The following is a 20,893-nucleotide window of genomic DNA, read 5'->3' on the forward strand; positions in this document are numbered from 1 at the left end:
TAGCAATACCTGCTATCATTGGCTCTACAGTGCTCGAGCTGGAGACTGGTGCTCGAGCTGTGCTGCCTGAGAGGAGAGACAGCCGGGCGAGAATTTCTCTTCCAAGGCCCCATTGCCTCTGTGTTTTCCAGAACTATTGGCCTGCAGGGCCAACCTGCTGTCCTGCTGTCAGGGGTGTGGCCACGTGGGTGGAAATAGAAGTCAGGGCGGGGCTGGCTCTCAGCCACTGCTCGGGCACAGGAAAACATTCCCATCTGGGGAGGGGAAGCCCCGGGAATCCATTCCAGCCAGCCTGCTTGGGACGAGGGCTCCCAGCCTTCCTTTCAGAGGGTAGCCCCGTGCAGAGCCAGCCCTGGGCAGGACCACGGGAGGCCTCCAGACAGGCCTGTGTGTGTGTGTATGTGTGTGTGTGTGTGTATAACTGTGTATCTATGTTTGTGCGTCTCCGTACCTCTGTGTGGGTCTGTGTGTGTATATATATCAAGGTTACCAAGCCCCAGAGGGGAGCAGTGCCCCAAACCATCCTATATACATGGTCACAGTGTATGTGGACCACAAAATCCCCATATAAAATCCCCACAGACACGCTACACATCCACAGTCTTACAGTACACACATACGGGTACAAATACACATAGACATGCACCCACAACCACAGACACACTCACACAAACGTGTCTTCACACAGGGACATACACAGAGACACATGCAGACATACGAGAGCTGGCAGGACCAAAGCCTGGGAGTGGAGTCCTACCTAAGAGAGGACAGAGATGGGCCTTCAAAAGGCTCACAGCCTAAGGGGACACAGATATGTGGGTCCCTCACTGGAGCCCAGGGAGAGCTGTGCCCAGATAGAGGGCAACAGCAGGAGCACAGGCCCAGAGGAGGCAGCTGCCAGCTCTGCCAGCTCTGGGCGAGGTCAAGGAGGGCTTCCCGGGTGGAAGTGACAGAGCGTGCCTTAGAAAAAGGAGCCTGGCATTTCTCAGTCCATCCGCTCTCACAGGAACTGTCTCAGAAGTCCGGAGACAGGAAGAAGGGGTTGGGGTGCATTTTGGAGTCTGCTCACTGCTGGGGGAGACGCGCAGAAAGATCACACCTCAAACATCCATCCACCTCTCCCCAACTAGGCCTCCTCCCCCCAACCCCTCCCCTTCTCCAGCCATTGTCCTACATCCTCCCATAGGTCCCCTCGTCCCCTCCATGTCTGCAGTCGTTATGGATCACTGTTGTCCACCCAGAGATCCTGTCCCTAGTCTCCAGGTAACAGAAAAATGTTTCCCTGCTTAGGAGAATTTCCTCTCCCTTTCTCCATGTGGGTAGCACAAGCCCAGATCCCAGCCCCTGGACCCAGGCTGGACAAGAGACCCAAGCCTGGCCATCATGGCACCCCATCCCCCTGACCACCATGATTGGCTGTGGATGGGCAGGTGACCCCAGCCTGGCCAATCGGTCTCCTTCCCTGGGATTTACAGGTGGCCACAGAAGAGAGAGACTCTCGGTCTCCTGCTTCATGAGCTGAAAGGAAGTGACCCCAAGCTGCCTGTGGCCATGTCCACCTCCTGCCCCAGGCGTGGACAAAGCCTGTCTGGAATGGAAGAGGATGAGCCCAACAGAGAGAGGCAGAGTCCTTCCCAGGCGTGAGAGCCACCGTAGTCCTCTTTTCACGGGTCCTGGTTGGGTTTCTGCTGCCTGCAACTAGAGGAGACCTGACTAGCACAGTTCCCTTCTCATCCTTTCTCCCATCTGTCCTTGCCCCATCACCGTCTCCCACCAGGCCCCCTCCCCACCATAGGCACTTCCCCACCCACCTCTCACTCCTCCCCAAATCCATCCTCTGCAGCCACCAGCCTCCCACCCTCAGCCCTGCATTGAGGACCCTCCCTAGAGGGAGCTGTCCTAGGGTTCCCATGGCAGCTGAAGGCCAGACTGATTTGCAGGCCTGGGTGGGGAACCTGGCCCTCCCTCTGTTAGCAGGGACCAATAGAGCAGGCCCTCTGGGTCAGGCCTGGGTAGCTCTGCCCCATTCTAAGGACTAACCCCCTCTCTGTTCTTCCTGCCTCCTGTCTCTCCTCCTCCAACCCATCCTGCACTCTGCAGCCAGAGAGATCTTCCAAAAATGCAAATCTGACAGCGTCACTCCCCTCCGCACAGAACTCTGACAGCTCTCTGTGCCCCAGGGGATAACAGTCTTTAGCCTGGCTGTTAGCTAGGATATAGGTTTGGCTCCTAATGCAGAGACCCCAAATAACGCTGGCTTAAATCAGAGAGAAGTTTATTTGTCCCTCATATAATAATTCACACATAAACTGTCCAGTGGCTGGGGCTCCTGGTGCCAGCGACCCAGGCTCCTTCTATCTTGTTGCGCCATCATTCCTGGGCTGCTGCGTTCATTCACACATTCCAAGATGGGACCACATTCACTTTCCAGCCAAAGAGGAAGAGGCAGAGGCGAGGGCACACCATTACTCTTTTAGGGAACAAGCCTGAAACTGCCTACAATGCTTCTGCTCATATCCTATTGGCCGCATTAGTCGCACACAGCTCCCTAAATGCAAGGGAGGCTGGGAAATGTAATCTTCCTTCCAAGCAGCCATGGCTCATTCGTGTGGAAGGAAAGAAGAATGGGTATTAGGGACAGCCACAGTCTGCCACAGCCTGGCATCCAGGGCCCTTCACAGCCAGCCTTGTTCTGGGCCTTGTACCTTTGCGCGTGCTCTGCACCTTCGCCCGCTCCCTCTTTTCTACCTCCGATTCTGGGAAGCCTTCCCTGACCACCACTGCCCCAGCCTGGATTAAGGGTCTCAGTTCTATTGATCACACGGTGTTGTGTAAGGATCCATCTCCCACCCTAAACTGGGTGCAACTCCAGGATAGGGACTACGACTGAGTCAATTCTGTGTCCCCCTGCCCAACGCCAGGCCTGAAATGGGGTGGGCATCAGAGAATATAGAATGAGGGACTGAATGAGAAAGGGAAGTAGCTAAATTAGAAATTTTCAGGGTCTGGTGGCATAGTGGTTAAACGTCGGTGCACTCCACTTTGGCAGCCTGGCTCCATGGGTTTGGATCCTGGGTGCACACCTACACCACTTGTCAAGCCAGGCTGTGGCAGCGACCCACATACAAGATAGAGGAAGATGGGCACGGATGTTAGCTCAGGGCCAATCTTCCAGAGCAAAATAAATAAATAAATTAGAAATTTTCAATTGGTAAAGGATTATTGATCGAATGAATGACTGAACTCAGGAGGCGCGTGCGTGTTGACATTGGGCTGATTAGGCAGGCGAGGCTTCCCTGGGGGTCTCACCTCCACATAGGCCACCCCCCACGTGAAATACTCTCCGTCCGCTCTGAGACTGCCCAGCTCCTGCTCTGCCTTTATTGTCTCATCTCAAATATCACTTCTGAGAGAGGTCCTCCCTGACTCACATTTCACGCCAGCAGCACTGTGGCCCCTAGTTGAGAGCAGTCCCTCCAGGGGCAGGCCCACCCCACATCCCAACGCCCCGTCCTGCCCACTGGAGCACTCAGCCCAGCTGTAATGAAATAGTACACCCTGCACTGATTTGTCCACGAGGCTGAGAACTCCAGGAGGCCGGTCTGTCTCTTTCATCACTGTGTCCCCAGGGCCTGGCACAGTGCTTGACACAGAGTAGCTGGCTAGTGAAAGTTAAAGAATGAACCTGGGGCCGGCCCTGTGGCTTAGCGGTTAAGTGTGCGCGCTCCGCTGCTGGCGGCCCGGGTTCGGATCCCAAGCGCGCACCAATGCACCACTTCTCCGGCCATGCTGAGGCCACGTCCCACATACAGCAACTAGAAGGATGTGCAGCTATGACATACAACTATCTACTGGGGCTTTGGGGGGGAAAACATAAATAAATAAATTCTTTAAAAAAAAAAAGAATGAACCTGACCTCTGGGAGCCAAAGGGGTTGATGTTTTGGTCCCAAGGAGGGTCAGGGTAATGCTTGTGGCATAAGTGGGTAGGTGGCAGCCTCATCTCTGCATGGCAGGTGGCACCAAGAGCCTGTGTCCAAGGTAGCCAGACTGAGGGGCCTGCGGGGACGAGAGACAAGGAGAAAACTGCTCACAAGCCCCCATCACAGAGCCCTCGGCTTGGCCTCCCGCGTAGACAGTAACAAAGAGTTTGGGAACTGCACCTTCGTCTTGACTGCTGGGAGGAGAGGGGGGCCACCGGAGACAGGAAACATCGTGACATAGATGGGAAGTTACTCAACTGCTCTGTGCCTCGATTTCCCCACTGTGGAGGAGGATAACAACAGTACCTTCCTCACGGGGCTGTTGTGAAGATTAAAGAGTTAATCCATGTACAGTGCCAAGCCAGGGCTTGCTCCATTGTAAATGTCTGCACATACAACAAAGGAGCAATGAAGATACATGTGCTCTGGGCTCAGCCAGGCCTGAGGGGATCCCAGCCGCCCTCCCTGAGCCTCAGTTTTCTCATCTGTAAAGTGGGGTGCCAATACCTCACCTCAGGGGCTTGGAGAGATGCAGGGAGACAAGGACATAATGGGCTCAGCACCAGGCCTGGCACCAGGGAACCCTCTCCAGTTCCCCCAAGACAGAGACAAGAGGCACGGGGCAGAGAATGCCTGCTGCCCCGCCTGCCGTAGGCACGAGCCTGGTGGGGGGGGAGGGCGCCTGGTGAATAATCTCGTTAATGGTAATCATCACCCTGATGCTTGTTAATATAATAACACTGGGCTCCCAGCCGCTGCCTGGCTCCGGAGCCGCTCCTCCTCATCTCTGCCTGGCGGGGGGCTCCGTAAACACTCATTACGCTCCAGTCCCTGGGGAGGCTGCCAGGAGAAGCAGCTATTCTGGGCACACAGCTCAAGCCCAGGCCGCAGGCTCTGCTTTTAATAAGCATCATCACACATAGGCACACACACAATTGTGCAGCACTTTCCAAGCTCCTCATTGACCACTAATAATAATTGCTCACAATGATTGAGCCTCACATTCTAGCAATGATCGTGGATACTTCTTAAGCACTTCCCACTTGCCGGGCACTGGTCTAAGTGCTCCACTTGTATTAACACATTTAATCTAAATGAGCGTTCCTGTCGTGTCCATTTCGCAGTTGAGGAAACTGAGGCACCTGACGGTTACAGGACTTGGACGAACCACCGGACCATTGCGTGGCAGAGCTGGGACCTGAATGCAGGGAGCCTCCACGTAATACCTCCTCAAAGAACATTAGCTCATCAATCCTCGTGGCGATTCTGGGTCCTTGTTCTCCCGGTGCACTAATGAGGCAATGGGCTCAGAGAAGTGATGTCATTTGCCTAGGAACACGCAGCTGGGTCCTGAGATCCCTGGGCTGTCTGACCTCAGGGCCCGCCATACCACTTCTCCTGGGGCGGAAGCGGGAAGGGGAATATTATTCTCTTTTTAGAGATGGAGAAACTGGGGCCCAAAGAGATGAAGGACTTGCCCAAGATCACCCAGGAATTGACAAGGAGAGCCAGGGCTAGCTCGAAGGCCTGGAGTCTGGGCATCCTCTTCCCTGCCTCCCACCCTGACCCCCACCCATGAGCGTCTCGCTCAGAGACCTAATTCAGACACAGAACCTGCTGGCTCAGCCACAGGGGGCAATCACAGGGCATCAGCGGGCCTCAGCCCACCTGGGGTTCCCTCCAAACCACCACAATTCTGTGCCACCACTTCCTAGCTGCATGTCCCTGGGCAAGTCACATCACCTCTCTGGGCCTGAGGTTCCTCAAAACGGAGACAACAGCTGACACTTAGGGAGCATTCACAATGTTCCTGGACTGTTCTATGTGCTTGCCATGTAACATTTCATTTTATCCTCACCACAATCCTAAAAGGAAGCTATTTTAAAAGTCTATGGTTTTTAAGATTCTGTTGTTCTACAGGATTCTATAATTCCCACATGGTCTGTTATGGAAGATTCCATGATCCTAAAAAGATTCCATATCCCGGGATTCTCAGGTGCTGGAAGTTTCCATCCATCAGTCTGCCGATCCTAGTGCTAAAGGATTTCATGAATTGGCAATTCGTTGAGCCTCAAGGGCAAGAGGCAATTCATCAGCCCTCAGCCAGCCTTGAAGGCCACCAGTGTCCACCCCCTGCCTCTGCCCCTGCCCCCTCCCTCAGCTATGACATCAGAGCCAGCCGAGGCAGAACAACCTGTCTCTATGACATGGCCTTGAGTCCAAGGCCAGCGAGGACCGTGGAGGCCACCGGAGTGCTTGGTGGGTGACTTGCAGACAAAGGGCTCCATGGACCCGCCTCTGCTGCCCCGGCCTGGCCTCACACACAATGGAAGGACCTTTCAAGGCTGCACCCAGCCCGCCCCCTCCCTCAGCCAGAGACACTCAGAAATGCAGCTGAGTTCAGTCCCAGAGCAGGCCCTCCCTGCTCAGAAAGGCCCCAGCAGGGAGCTGAGGAGGAGAGAGAGCAGAAAGTCGGGCGTCTCTTCACTCTCTTAGCCATTCTGACCTCTCTGCCTTTGCTCGTGCTGTTCCCCTGCCTGCCATACTCCTCTCCCTCTCCCTCTATGAATCCTTCAAGGGCCAGCTCAAGTCCCACCTCCTCCAGGAAGACGGGCCTGGTTACTCTGACCCTCACTGATTTCCTGTCTCTATAAAGTCCTGTGGCATGCCACTGGGTGCTAAGGTGTGACTCAGAGAACCCAGAGTGTCCTTTCCTCTCCAGTCTCTCCTCGCTGCTACCGCCAGAGTGATCTTTCTGGGACACAAATGTGATCTTGTCACTCTCTTTAGATCTTGACTCGCAAGCATGGCATTCAAAACCATTCCCAACTCTGGTCCCATCCTTTCTGTCTGGCTTCATTTCCTGCCTCAGATCCACGCACTGAGGCTTAACCAGATGAAGTGGGGATCTGTCTTGCAGACTATGTGGGCACCCAGGTAGCCTTCCTGAGGATGGAGCAGCTGGGACCCTGGCTTGATCCCAAGAGACGGACGTGGAGGGCCCCCTCCCCCACGTCATTCTACACACACACACACAAACACACAAGCTGCCGCCAGGGAGCCCACTGGGTTTGCAGCCTTAGCGTGTATGTTAGTACCATGGACAGCGCCGGGGGGCAGGCTCTGGGTGCTGCTAAAATCCACCCACACACATGCTTGTCCTGGGGCAGGCATGGATTTCATACAGCAGGCATCTGTTGAGCACCAGCCGCATGCCCCACCCCCACTAGGTGTCATGGAAAATACTAGAGGAAAGACATAGACTGTCACTGCCCCCAAGGAACTTACAGTCTGGTTGGGGAATTGATTACCTGCCATCAACTTCTCACCTACCTCCCTGCAGGCTGCCAGAGCCCTGTTTACAAACCATAAATCTGACTATATTACTCTCTAAAAATCTCCATGGCACCCACCTCCCCTCCCCCCGCCGCCCACCCCTGACTGCTTGTCAGGTAAACTCCAAGCCATGTAGCATGACACCTAAGACCTTCTCTGACCCAGGCCTAGCTGCTTTCCTGCCCCTGTCACCCCCATGAACCCAACGCTCCAACCTCATTTGACTTTCCTCCATCCCCAAACACCCTGGGGTGATTTTCTCACTCTTTCTCCCTCATTGAAGGGGTATTTCCCTTCTTCTTTTCACAGAGAACTCCTACAGAGCCTTCAAAACCCAAATCAAATATTTCCTCCTCCTGGAAGCCTCAGTTAACTGTTCCCTCCCCCATACTCCCAGCGGCTTTGTACACACCTCTCTCACCGCATCACTGAACTCTGACTTATGTGCATCCCTCTCGTCAGACAGAAATTAGCTAAATTCGTCTGGGGCGGTTAGAAAAGCAGTGGTGGTTACCAGAAACACAGGGGCTTTCTAAGAACTGTTGTTGATTAACCACAATGCCAGTAATACTCATATTTGACAACTTCAGATTTACTTGGGAGCCTAAAAATAGTGCCAAAGCTGTGCTTTTTATGTCACTTTTTTCACTCTAGAAAACCGTCTGCCTTGTCTTTGGGAAGAGAGAGCATTATTTATTATAGAGACCATATGCCCTATAATTGTTTGAATATGATTAAATAAAACATAGCCTCCACGGGATCTAACACAGACGTGAGGCTCAGCCCTGTTCCTTCCACGTCAAGACGATTCTCAGGTGTCTAATTCCAGGTCTATCTTCCCCATCACAGCCTGTGAGCCCCCTGAGAGTCAAGACTGTGTGTCTTTTCTCCATATCCCTGGGACCTAGCACAGTGCTGGCACACAGTGGGCTTCCCTCAATATTGGGTGAATGATAAACTAGAATGAATCACATGGGCTCCAAGTCGGGCTGCCTGGGTTCAAATCCTCATTATGCCATGTGTTGGCTGTGTGATTTTAGACACATTTTTAACATTTCAAAGAGGGCTCGGTTTTGTCATCTGTAAAATGGGCATATGAATAGTATCTACCTCATGGAGTTGTGACGACATCTAAATGAAACCCTGTATGTAAAGGACCAGGCATGGGGCCTGGCCAAGGGTAAGTGCCCAATAAAATTTCATTGTTAGTAACATTAGTGTTGGGTTGAATTGGGTGGCTTATACTTAAGCTCACTGGAATTCAGAGAGAAGAGAGAGCACCATGAAGTAGAGTCATCCAAGGTGATTTCTTTTTTTTTTTTTTGTGAGGAAGATCAGCCCTGAGCTAACATCTGTGCTAATCCTGCTCTTTTTGCTGAGGAAGACCGCCTCTGAGCTAACATCTATTGCCAATCTATTGCCTCCCTTTTTTTTTCCCCCCAAAGCCCCATACAACTATGACATAGTTGTATGTCATAGTTGTACATCCTTCCAGTTGCTGTATGTGGGATGCGGCCTCAGCATGGCCAGAGAAGCGGTGCATCGGTGCGCGTGCCCGGGATCCGAACCCGGGCCGCCAGTAGCGGAGCGCGCGCACTTAACCACTAAGACATGGGGCCGGCCCAAGGTGATTTCATTAGCTAATATTTATTATGCATTTTCTACATGCCATGTATTAATTAAACCTCAAGACCATTCTATGAGATGGCTACTATGTCCTTATTTTATCCCCATAAGGAAACTGAGGCACGAGAGGTTAAATAACTTCCTTGAGATTAATTAGTCAGTAAGTAGAGGAGCCAGGATTCAAACCAAGACAGTTTCTTTTGTTGTTGTTGTTGTTTTTTGCTGAGGAAGATTGGCTCTGAACTAACATCTGTGCCAATCTTCCTCTACTTTACATGTGGGACACCGCCACAGCGTGGGTTGATGAGCAGTGTGTAGGTCCACACCCAGGATCTGAACCAGCAAACCCCGGGCCGCTGAAGCGCAGCACGAGAACTCAACCACTATGCCACCGGGCCAGCCCCTGCCCCAGTCTAACCTCGAGAAAGCTGGAGGCTGAGCAGAGCCTTGAAGGACAAGCCACAAGAGGCTCCAGGCCAGGCTGCCTCAGTTCAAATCCTATGAGGCACCTATGGTGGGAAGAAGGACCAAGAACTTTCCCCTTCACCCTTCCCAACAGCTAACCCAGGGACTCTCTCTAAAGCCTCCATCTCTCCCTCAGATTCTCTTCCTCACCACCTTTCTCAACCGACCGTCTCCATCAGGCCCTCCCTTCTCTCGGTCCTCTACTTTTCCAAATCTAAGGGTTTCCTCCTCCTGGCCTCCCTTCCCTCCCTTACCAGCCCCAGTGACTAACGCTGCCTGGGAGTTCCCAGAGGGGGCACTGTTGGAGTAGGGCTGTGAAGGACCCATAGGAGTTTGCCTGGAGAACAGGGCAGGGGGAGTCAAGATTGACTGTACCATTGTCTTACCTACACCCTCAGCCTTCTCAGAGTCTCTATGCCTCAGTTTCCCCATCTGTAAAGATGTGAGTACCTACCATCTCTCAGGGTCTTTGTAAAGATTAAATGTATTAGTCTGCTTAGGCTGCCATAACCAAATACCATAGATTGGGGGGCTTAAAAAAGAGACATTTATTTTCTCACAGTTCTGGACACTGGAAGTCCAAGCTCAAGCTACCAGCATGGTTGGTTTCTAGGGAGAGCTCTCTCCCTGGCTTGCAGACGGCCACCTTCTCTCTGGGCCTCACATGGCCTTTCCCCTGTGTTCACACAGAGAAAGAGCTCGAAAACTTTCTGGTGTCTCTTCTCATAAGGTAAGGACACTAATCCTTTTGGATCAGGGCCCTACCTTTATGACCTCATTTAACCGTAATTACTTTTTTAGAGGCCCCATCTTCAAATACAGTCACATTGGGGGTTAGCTTCAACTTATGAATTTTGGGGCAGGGGAAACAATTCAGTCCATAGCATTAAATAAGCTAACATATGCAAAATTATTTTATTTAATAAACACCTGTATTGTACTTACCACGCACTGTTCTAAATGCGACACATATTAAAAAGCGCTTGGGACACACCCGGCACATGGTCAGCGCAATCCACGTGTTTTTGTGGTTGTTATCACTGTGAGGACCATCGCTGTTATTGTTGTGCACCTGCTGTGTGTCAGTCATCCTGTTGGACACTTAGATCTGCCTGCTCTTTGGAGCCTCCCAAACCTCTGCGGCAGCCCTCACTGTGCCCATTATACAGAGGAGGAAGCCAAGGCTCAGAGGGGTGAAAGGCTTCCCCAGGACACCTGGGAAGAGCTCGCCAAGGCTGGTGGAGAACCCACGCCTGTCCATGCCGAAGCCCGGGCCCTTTCCTTATAGCCTGCTATGGCCAGTTTAAGAGTCTATTTCAGTATTTCCAGCAAGATGTGATAAAGGTCTAGACTTGGCTGGAGCCTTGAAAATAGGAGGAAATGACCAAACCCAATGTCCCTCCAGGTGGGAGGTGTAATCCCCAACCAGCCCACCTCCCGGGACTGATGTGAACAGTAAGGAAGGCCGAGGATTCCCTGGAAAGTGCTCTGTGAGCCATGACACACTGTACACTTGGGAAGGCCATTTCTGTTACTCTCTCTGGCAAAAGGCAAACACCTCTGGAGGAGCGCAATAGCTGAAGCCACGTCAGTCATGACAATTTCATGTGAATTCTTTCACCAGAGCCGTTCAGAGTCAGTTCTCATAAAGGGAAGGGGCGGAGCCCACGAAGGAGCTGGCCATCTGGAAGTGGACGACATAAAGCAGGGGAAATATGCCGTTGCAGGAGTCCACGGTAGGGATGGAGTGGGGGACAGGGGGCCTGGGCTTGGAGTCAGAAGACCCAGCTCTGCATTTACTGGGGCTGCGACCCCTGGGAAGTCCTCCTGCCCCTGGGAATCAATTTCTTTTTTTTTTTTTGGAAGAATTTTAAATTTAAACTTAGAGTAGATAGAATAATAAATGAACCCCTATGTGCCCATTACTTGGCTCCTACAATTATCAACTTAAGCCCCATCTTATTTCCTCTGTTCTCCACCCACTCCTCCCCAAATTATTTTTAAGCCAATCCCAGACGGCCTGTCACTTCATCTGCAAATATTCCTGCCTGCATAAACATAATGACCCATTTTTTAAAAACAAAACTACAGGGCCTTTGTCACATCTAAGAACATTGACAATGACTCCTTTATAACAAATATTCACTCAATGTTCAAATTTCCACTTGTCTCATAATTAGCTTTTTTTTTTTTAGAATTTGTTTGAATGAGGATGCAAATCAAGTTCCCACATTGATTAGTTAACATGCCTTTTAAGTTTATCTATAAGTTCCCTCTCCATCTCTTTTTTTCCTTCTTTACAATGTACTAATTGAAGAAACTGGGTCATTTGTCCCAGAGAAGCGTCCCCCAGTGTGGATTTTGCTCATGGAGTCAATGTCTTCATCTGTAAGGTGGGGGTAATCATTCCCTCCCAGGATTAAATGAGATAATATCTGTGAATGGAAACTGACAATTGAAGGACAGCCTGCAAATGTCATGTGTTAATATATCTTTTGAGCCTTTCACCGCCCTGTTGCTTCTGCTTTTCTGACGATATAATTGAGGTTCAGAGTTGTTCAGTAAGCTGCCCACGCTCACACAGCTAGCTAACAGTAGACGGAGGGAAGGGCAGTGTGGAACTGAGGGAACTTTGAACTCAGGCAGAGATCCAGGCTCGAATCCCACCGTGTCCCTTAATAGCTTTGCGGCCTGGGTTTCTGCTCTCAGAGGGAGCCTCCGTTTCTTCGTTTGCAAAACCTGGCCAGGAGGGCAGACCTGTGTGAGGCTAGAGTGAGATCATGTGAGAGGAGCCCCTCGGGGTGCCTGGTACCGTCAGCACCGCCCCCATCTCCTTTGCTGTCTGCTCTCCGGCCCTGATTCCTCCACTCCCACGTCAGGCCCAGCCTCCTTCCTCCCTGAGCGCGGGTGAGGCTCACAGCTCTGGAGGTGATAAACCTGAACCCTCAGTCTGCCCGGGCCCACCCTCAGCCGGCAGAGACAGGGTGGGCGGCCCTCGGAAGCTGAGCACGCTCTGTTCTTGGGGCAGCTTGGGCAGGCGGCTGTGACCTCTTGGGCCACAGGAAACAATCAGCTATTCTGCCTCCTTCTCCTCTGTTCTGTTGCTCATCCCTTGGGCCGAGGGGCCCGGAGGGAAATGCTCCAACTCCAGCAGTGCCCAACCCTCTGTGCAGCCCTCATATATGATTTCCAGGCATCAGCCTTGGCTCTAACAAGCCTAAGTCATAGTCCACACCAGAGCTGACCCCAATATTGTGACTTCAACCCAGGCTCAGTGGATTTACTCATCCAATAGGCAGTGCGCTGGGCCCTGCAAGTAATGATAACAGTAATAATGACGGCAACAACGATAATGATAGCCCACACATAGAGAGCACCTACTGTATGCCAGGCTCGGTTCTAAGCACCATGCATCAGAGGCAGGAGCTATTACTGGGCCCATTTTACAGGTGAGGAAACTGAGCACTAAGAGTTCAAATAACTTGCCCAAGGTCACGTAGCTAGTCAGTGGCAGAGCTGGGGTTTGAATAAAGGTTTGCCTGCTGAAGACAGACACTACAAAGAGAGGGATTTAAGGCCAGCTGTTGGCTGCCACATACGCCAAGCCTCGTGCTAGTTGCTTTCAATATATTATCTCATTTAATCCTCACAACAGCTTCCGAATATTGACCTTCTTGTCCGCACTTGCACATGAGCAAACAGGCTCAGAGAGGGAGAGCAATGTGCCCAAGTGCACACAGCAGGTCCACTTGACTCCATGCTCACACCCTTTCCACTCTTCCAAGCTGAGAATAAAACATGGATGCACATAACTAGAATTCAAATGAGGAGGGAGGATAACCACAGGCTGTAGGAACCAGAGGAGGAGGGAATTATCTTCTGAAAGCTTCCTGGAGAAGGCACCATGTCATGAGCTGGGCCTCGAATGGTGGCAAACCAATCCCTCACATCACAGTAGGCTTCTAACGGGCGTCAGGCTTCTGTTCGAACCTTGAGGCAGTAAGGCTGGCCCCTTCAGCCCATTTTATAGTTGTGCAGACTGAGACTCTCAGGGACAAGTTGTCTGAGGTACCACAGTGAGGCCCCAGGCCTCAGGGCTCCATCTCTGAACCGTCTGGAAACGAGGGGGATGGGGGGCAGCTTGGAGGTGGTGGCTAAGCAGGAAAGATACCACCCCCCCCCGGCAGAGCAGTGTCATTACATAGTCATGAGACTCTGGTTATTGTCTATCTCCCCAATAGACTGTAAGTGCTCTGAGGACAGGGCTGGTCTGTCTTGGTGACCCTTCATCTACCAGTTCCAGGGTGGACACTCAGGAAACTTCAGGGAAGGGAGGGAGAGAAGAAGGGAAGGAGGAAGGAAGGAAAGAGGAAGGAAAGGAGGAAAGGAAAGAGGGAAGGAGGGAGGCAGAGAGAGAGGGAAGGAGGCTTGCATAGGATCTTATACCAAATCCAGGGGCCTTAGACTCCAACCCACCCCAGAACCATTAGAACCCTGTGTGAGTATCACATTTTAAGAGGAATGAATTCATAGAAGAAATATTTGTGGGACATGGAGAGGTTTCCCTTGGAGGAGGGAAGTTCCTGACCACGACACTCATGCCTAGGAGCTATGCCATGGCAAGCGGGCAGAACCCAGTGTGCCTCCACAGAAGAAAGAGGACCAGAGAAGGGAAACACTGGAGGGGCAGATTTTGGCTGAAAATAAAGGACTTCCAACAGGCAGTGACTCACTGGTCCCCAAGATGCACCAAGCCCCATCACAAGAGGTGTGTTGGCAGGAGCAGGGACATCCCGAGCTGAGGCCCTAAATAAGGGACTTTATACCCAGGGCGCAGGGCTGGCTCTAAGGCAGTCGCAGCTCTGACCCTGTGATCCTAGGAGTCTGTGGTTCCAGGCCCTGGAGCTCCTCCTCTCCCGGGGTTCTGTTCTGTTCTGACACCACCATCCAAGACCCTATGAGCTGAAGCGGACTGTGCCAGGCATGTTGCTGCATGTTCTTTCTCACATAATCCTTGCCACATGCCATCTAGGCGATATTGTTCATTGTTATTCCATTTTACAGGTGAGAAAATTGAGGCTCAGAGAGGCCAAGTAGCCTCTCCAGAGTCAGAGCTGGGACATGTGACCTGGGCTTGAAACCAGGCCTACCAGACTCCAAGGCCGTCCCGCCTCGGCCGGTCCGATTCCAATATCCTGTGGTCCCAAGATTCTTTTTGTGGCCTGAAACCACAGTTCTTCCCCTGGGGGTGGACCACAGGGCCCCCACTGCCACCACAGCCTGGCCCCTGCCCAACCACAGCCCCCACCCTGGCCTTACCACAGTCGGCTCTGTGGTTTCCCGAACACTCTCCACCTACAACAGCTTTGACCATAATGGTTCCCAGGAGAGGTTGTTGGTCAATTCTCCTTGCCTGGTTCTCAATTTCTTCTAAAAAGGAAGGTGGCTGAGGTCCCAGGGGGGCCGTGGGCTGCCCCTCCCCAAAGGACCTGCATGTTGATCTCACACTCTGGCCATAGCACATCATTTCAGCTTAATTTTATTTTCTCTTATAAATGGGCACAGCACGGGAAGTGTTAAAAAAGAAAAAAAAAACAATCAAACAAAAAACAAAAACAAACCCAAACAGTTCCTTCACAAGGCTGGGACAGGTGTGTCCCCACAGCGAGACAGGCACCTGGGTCTCTTTTTCAGTCTTTTTCCTCCGCTTTACCTTATTTAAAGTTTTGGCCGTGAACTCTGGACAGGTATGGTTAATAAACAAGTTATGGGGAGAGAGAGGGCAGGGAAGGTCTGGGCGAGGGAAGGACAAACTCCCACCCACCCCAGGTTGGGTTCTTGGAGGGCTCTGTACAGGAGAAAGGACGCACAGAAGGGACACTGTCTTCACGGGGCTCTCTGGAGCCACGCTGCCTACGAAAAATATTTACATGCATTCACCACGCTGGGGCCAGGGGCTTGGAGCTGCCAGGTCAGCACCTGGGAGATGCCGGGGCCATCGGTCCTTAGATGGCGACGCTGGGGCCCAGTCTCGGCGTCTCTGTAAATCTGTATACACTCGGTGGGCTTCTATTTACAGGCTGGAGGCCAGGGAAGCAAGTCCAGGGTGGTGGCTGTCAGAAGAAATTCAGGAGAGCCGAGGAGGTGGTGGCCACGCCCACCCCAAGAGGCAGAGATGAGTCTGCTCCCTGTGCCCAGGGCCCCAGCCTAGAAGCCCGGACAGATGGCTCTGCCAACCCCAGGGGGCTCCAGCCTGAGCACTGCACGCCACTGCCCGCAGACCTGCCTGTCCCAGCCCTGCCCACCATCCACCCGCCTCCAGCGAACAGGGGCACCAGCCTTTCGGGAACGGTATCCCTTGTGCTCCCCTGGGGAGACAACCTGGGCTCTAGAAGTCACAGCTGGGGGGTGGGCCCAACCCCCAACTTCCTAGGCCCCAGCCTGCCTCGTGTTCTCTGGTAGCCAAGGCCCCAGAGAGATTCTCAAGCTATACAAGCTCCTTCTCCTTTGGAATTGGCCGTGCTTCCAGGAAATGCCAGGGCCCTGTAGGACCCCCTCCCCAGGAGCACTGGGGTGTCTGGGGACCTATTTGGGCAGGCCCTGCATGCATCACACCATGTGCCCAGGCAGGGTATGGCCCCGCACCCACATTGCACCTCAGAGAGCACCAGCTTGCCCTTGGAACCGACCTCGCTCTCATGGGTCCAGGCTGGACCCATGCAGGCCACTCCAGTCAGCCTAAACTCAGCTCGTCCATCCTGTGCTGGACTCGCCCTCACCACGGGCTCCAGCCCCGGACAGAAGCTGCACCCACTGCTGGGTCTCCTACCCCCATCCCAGCATCCCTGGGCTTCCCTGGGCTGCCCCCCAGGTCCTCTCTCCTCCACGTTTCCTGGTTTCTCAGCCTTGGCCTGCCCAGGCCTTCTCACCAGAGCTGCTGTCCCCAAGGCAGCAGCCCGCCAGGGAGCAGGGGAGAGGGAGACTGGGACTTTGGTCTCCCCCTCCCCCAGCCCTTCTGCTCCAGGGATGACTGAGGCCAGGTCACCTCCAACGGACGGTGGACCCGGGATGCCTCCTCCCACTCCCACCCTCCCAAAGGCTGGGGCCAGCTAGGTCCCTCACAAGACTCCAGGCCCTGCCAGGAGGCGCATGGGGTCTGAAAGATGGAGCCCCAGCCTGGAAGTAGGATGGTGGAAAAGACAGGCCGTGGAAGCTTCCTGGAACCTCACCCTCACCACCCACCCCTCACCCTGCAGAAGTCTGGTGCCAGGCAGTCTTGAAAAGGGAACAGAAATAAAACCTGGGTTCCTGACTTTCATCTGGGTTGCGGGTGAGGGGTGGGGGTGTGAGCCCCAGCTGACGACAACTCAGACCATATGCCTTGGCTCCAAGGGCCCCCGCTAAGTACATCCCCCAAAATGTGTTGTGACCCCACAAGTAAAATATCTACGGAAGTGACCCCACTTGCAAAGGTAGCAAAGAAGGGGGAGGCGGGCCAGGGCCTATGACACCCCCGCGCCCCCGCTCTCAGCCCCCCTCCTGGGGCAGTGCGGCTGGATGCGCTGCTCCCAGCTTCCATCCGTCCAGCTGCAGCCAGGAGAACCACCAGGTTGTTAGGCCAAATGAGCGGGCAGGTGTCCTCGGGCAGGGCCCAGGGTGCCCCCAGGGTGGGGCTGAGGTGGGCCTGGGGCCCAGGGGAGAGGGTGCAGAGGGCCCAGGTGGCAGGCCCACCCTCACAGGCACTTTGGAGACTTGTGTCCTGGGAGGCAGAGTCAGCCCCCAGCTCAGAGCCGGAGGGGGATGCAGGGAGACCAGGAGCCAGACTATAGGCTCCCTCCCCACCCGGGGCCTCTGGCCCCGGGAGGCCCAAGCCCCCTCCCCAGCCCGAGGCCGAATTCCAGGAATCGGCCTGCCTTCCTCAGCAAGGCTCCCAGCTGGCTGGGGACTGGCCCCGAACCAACCCCTTTGCAGGCCACGGAGGGGAGGAAAGCAGGCAGGGCTGAAGCCAGGCCCGGCTGGAGTGCCCTGAGGGGGCTTGTGGCAACAGCCCCCCACACCACACTTTATTATTCTGAAAAAGGCCCACTTGTCATCCTCCAGTGTGAGAGCGGGGCTGTGAGGGGTGAGATTGTGCATCCAGGTGGGATTGTGTCTGACACGCCGGGATTGGTGGCAGTGTGGTTGGTGTGGGTGTCATGGAGAGGACTGAGTGTGACAGGGCAACTCAGGGGACCCAATATGGGCTGAGTGTTCCGGCCTGATTACACCCTCCCCAGTGAGCCTGAAAGCTGGAGACATGTGTGTGGTGCCGGCGGGCAGGGGGGGCGGGCAGGGGGGACAGAGAGGGAGGCAGGCCACACTGTCACCACTGGGTGACGATGGCTAGTGACTTGCATTGCCATAAGCTTTTGGGGTCGTGTGAGAAACACGTGTGAATAAACATCTTTGGAAGAATGTGTGTGTCTGTAACATGTCTTGATTGGCTGGGTAGTCAGGGTTGTGTATGATTTTGTCATTGCACGCTTTTGTCTCTGTGTGTGACAACATGTGTGACCGTGTGGGAGACAGTGTCTGTGCAGAGTCCACTCTCGAGAGGGAGGTCCAAGCAGCCCAGCTCCTCCTCACCAGTGGCTGCCAGGGCGCCCTTGGGAAGCCAATTCCTCAGGGGCAGACTGGGGAGGAGGTGAAGCCTGTGGGTGCATGTGTATCGGGCAGCAGTGAGGGGAGAACGACCCCACAACCCTAGAGAGGCCAGAATAAAACAGGCTGGTGACAAGGGATACCCTCCCACCCAGGCAGAGAGGGGCCCTGGGACAGGAGCGCAAGGTTGTGGTGTCCTGATGATTTCAAGGGCTGAGCTTGCCAAATGCTTGTCCTGGAAACCAGCCTGAGTGCCTCTCTGCCCCCAAAAGGAGACCTCAGCCAGCCCTGTGGGGCCAGGTTGGGGCTCAAGCCCCACCCCTTCTTCCACCAGCCAATCAGGAGCTTCCTTCCTCCTGTCCATCTGACATGAGGTCCTGAAGCCCCAGGCTGGTGGGGGACAAGAGATGAGCTCATAAGGGCACAGTCTGGGGCAGATGGCAGTGCCCCCTGTCCCCTGGGGAAGATCTGGCAGTCTGGGCAGACCTCGGGTGGGCAGGCAGAGATGAACTGGGGCCAGGCTTCCTCCCAGGCCCAGTCCCAGGCCACAGCTGGTGGGGCCGGACTGGGGACTGGGCGGAGGGGTGGCGCTGAGGCTACGGGGAGGCACTGTGGCTCCGCTAGGCATAGAACTCCTCCTGCTTGTCAGGCTTCTGGTACGTGACGCTCGCCTGCTTAGGCTCCTCCAGCGTGTAGCTGCCCTCGTCCTTCTTCTTCATGCGGTAGATGAGCAGCGTGACCAAGAAGGCGGCGAAGAGGGCGCCAACCACCCCACCCACAATCACAGCTGTGGAGGAAGAAGGCAGAAGTCAAGGGCCAGAGGTGTGGGATGAGCTTAGAGCTGGGGAGAGGGCGGAGGGTCCCGGGGGTGGGGGCAAGAGTGGGGAGAGGGGTGGGAGCCTAGAACCTGAGACTGGAGTTGGAGTCATTTCACTACCACCAGCACTGGCTGCCATTTACAGCTCTGCTGCGGTCTGGCTCTGTTCTAGTCGCCTAACGCACACTAACTCATCAAATCCTCATACAGCGCTAATAAGCGAGGTGCTATGGTCCTCGTCAAATGTACGATGCCACGGGTCGGAAGATGTTCCAGTGTTTTATATACCATCAGGAAAGAAAAACTCTGCCAACTAAACTTTGACAGACCCCAACTACAGAAGAGTTACCATATGAAGAGATGTGCACTGAGAATTGATTAAGTGCAAAATGATTATCCCCCCAGATGAGGAAAAGGGAGCCTGCAGAGGGGAAAGATCTGCCCCAGGCCATATTCCTCCTAAGTGGGGAGCAGCGCTTGGACCACGCGTCCAGAGACTCATCAGGAGATGGGCCAGGGCAGGGCCTCAGGCCGGCATCAAGGGTAGGGGCAGGTCAAGCCAAAGGATGGGGTCAGAGATTAGGATCCAGGGGGTAAGGTCCAGGAGGAGTCAGCCAGCATGGCTCAGAGAAGCAGGGGTCAAGGTCACAGTCTGAGGAGGGATCAGAGGGCACTGGGGAAAGCGCTGGAGATAGGATAAAGTCAACGTCAGACCCTGGGATGGAGGAAGGTCAGGGAGGAAATGGAGGGTGGGTCCTGGGGGTGAAGTCCCCCACTTTCCTTCCCTAGGAAACTAGGCCCCTAGGAATCTCAGCCCTGACCTCCCTCCTGGGCTCCTAGAGGGCAAACTGAGGCCCAAACAGCCGCCCCACTCTGGGCTCCTCCCGGGCCCCACGCCTCACCTACGAGCACCTCCTTCCGCTCCAGGATGCTCTTCTGTGGCAGCTGAGCCGCCGAGCTGCCCGAGTCGATGGCATTGTCCAGGAGGCCAGGACCTGGGCGGGCACCCTTGGGCAGTGTCCCAGGTGGAAGTGACGGCTTGGCCGCAGCCCCGCCCACGGCCACCACCTCGTTGGCTCTGTCTGGCTGCGTGGTCTCTTCCTCCGGCAGCTCAAAGTCCCCGCTGGGACCCCCGCTCACCGGCACCTCTGCCTCATCCCGGATGGTGGTCAGGAAGGACTCTGGAGTTGGCGTCTGCAGGGAGAGTAGAATGAGCCCAGGAGCCAGACCCCAACGCCCACTGCCTCAGGGCAGCCACACACAAGCCCACCCCCACTACTCCACTTCCCCGCGAGGCTAACACTAAGCACTCACTATGCGCCAGGCACTGTGCTAAGCACATTAGGGGCATTTTACCCTACAACAACCCCATGAAGGTGGTACTATTACCCCCAATTTACAGAGCAGGAAATAGGCTCAGAGAGGGTTTATGACTTGCCCAAGGACACACAGCTAGTAAGTGGTAGAAGCAGAACTAAAATCCAGATCTATCCAACTCCACCATCTGTGTTTCTACTCACTATACTACACTACCTCTGTTCTCACCGGGCCACATCCTGTCCCCTCCCATCTCTGTCATTTCCCCCTCCAGCTGCTGTTTAGGGACTGCTGGATGCCGCTGTTATGTACTCAGGTCTGGGGTAGAGATGAGTCCCCAAGCCTGGAAGTCAGTCCAGGAGCACAACCTGCAGAGTACGATGCCCCCCGGGGTCAGGTGTCCAGGCAACCAGCCCAGGGACGATGTGGAGGCAGGACCAGAGCCGGGATCGGGGCAGGGATGTAGGCACTTCACAGATGGGTGTGGAGAGGATGGACCTGATGTCCGGGCCCAGGAGAGACCGTGAGCAGAGGCTGCACCAGCGACCTGCTCTCCGTGCCCCATCGCTGTCGCCCCTTCCTGCTTGCCCAGGTGTCTGGGAAACACCAGGCTGCCCCAGCTGCCCAGAGGAGCCGAGGGCAGGGCCTGCGTCCTGCTGGGGCTGCTGGGTGTCAGAGGAGCGGACGCTCACCCGAAGGCAGCTCCACAG

At 54.4% G+C, this 20,893-nt stretch overlaps 1 protein-coding gene across 1 annotated transcript in view; it reads right to left on the bottom strand.

Moving 5' to 3' along the window:
- Positions 1 to 14,932: 14,932 nt before the first annotated feature.
- Positions 14,933 to 20,893, bottom strand: part of SDC3 (syndecan 3) — a 40,761-nt gene continuing 34,800 nt past the window's right edge. The window contains exons 6-7 of the mRNA XM_058551943.1: positions 19,769 to 20,060; positions 14,933 to 18,836 (exon numbers count right to left, since the gene is read on the bottom strand). Of these exons, the coding sequence (XP_058407926.1) occupies positions 18,670 to 18,836; positions 19,769 to 20,060 (459 nt within the window). The 3' untranslated portion in view covers positions 14,933 to 18,669. The remainder of the gene's footprint in view (positions 18,837 to 19,768; positions 20,061 to 20,893) is intronic.

Source organism: Diceros bicornis, chromosome 13 (genome assembly GCF_020826845.1).
Source record: "Diceros bicornis minor isolate mBicDic1 chromosome 13, mDicBic1.mat.cur, whole genome shotgun sequence".
NCBI classification, from domain to species: Eukaryota; Metazoa; Chordata; class Mammalia; order Perissodactyla; family Rhinocerotidae; genus Diceros; species Diceros bicornis.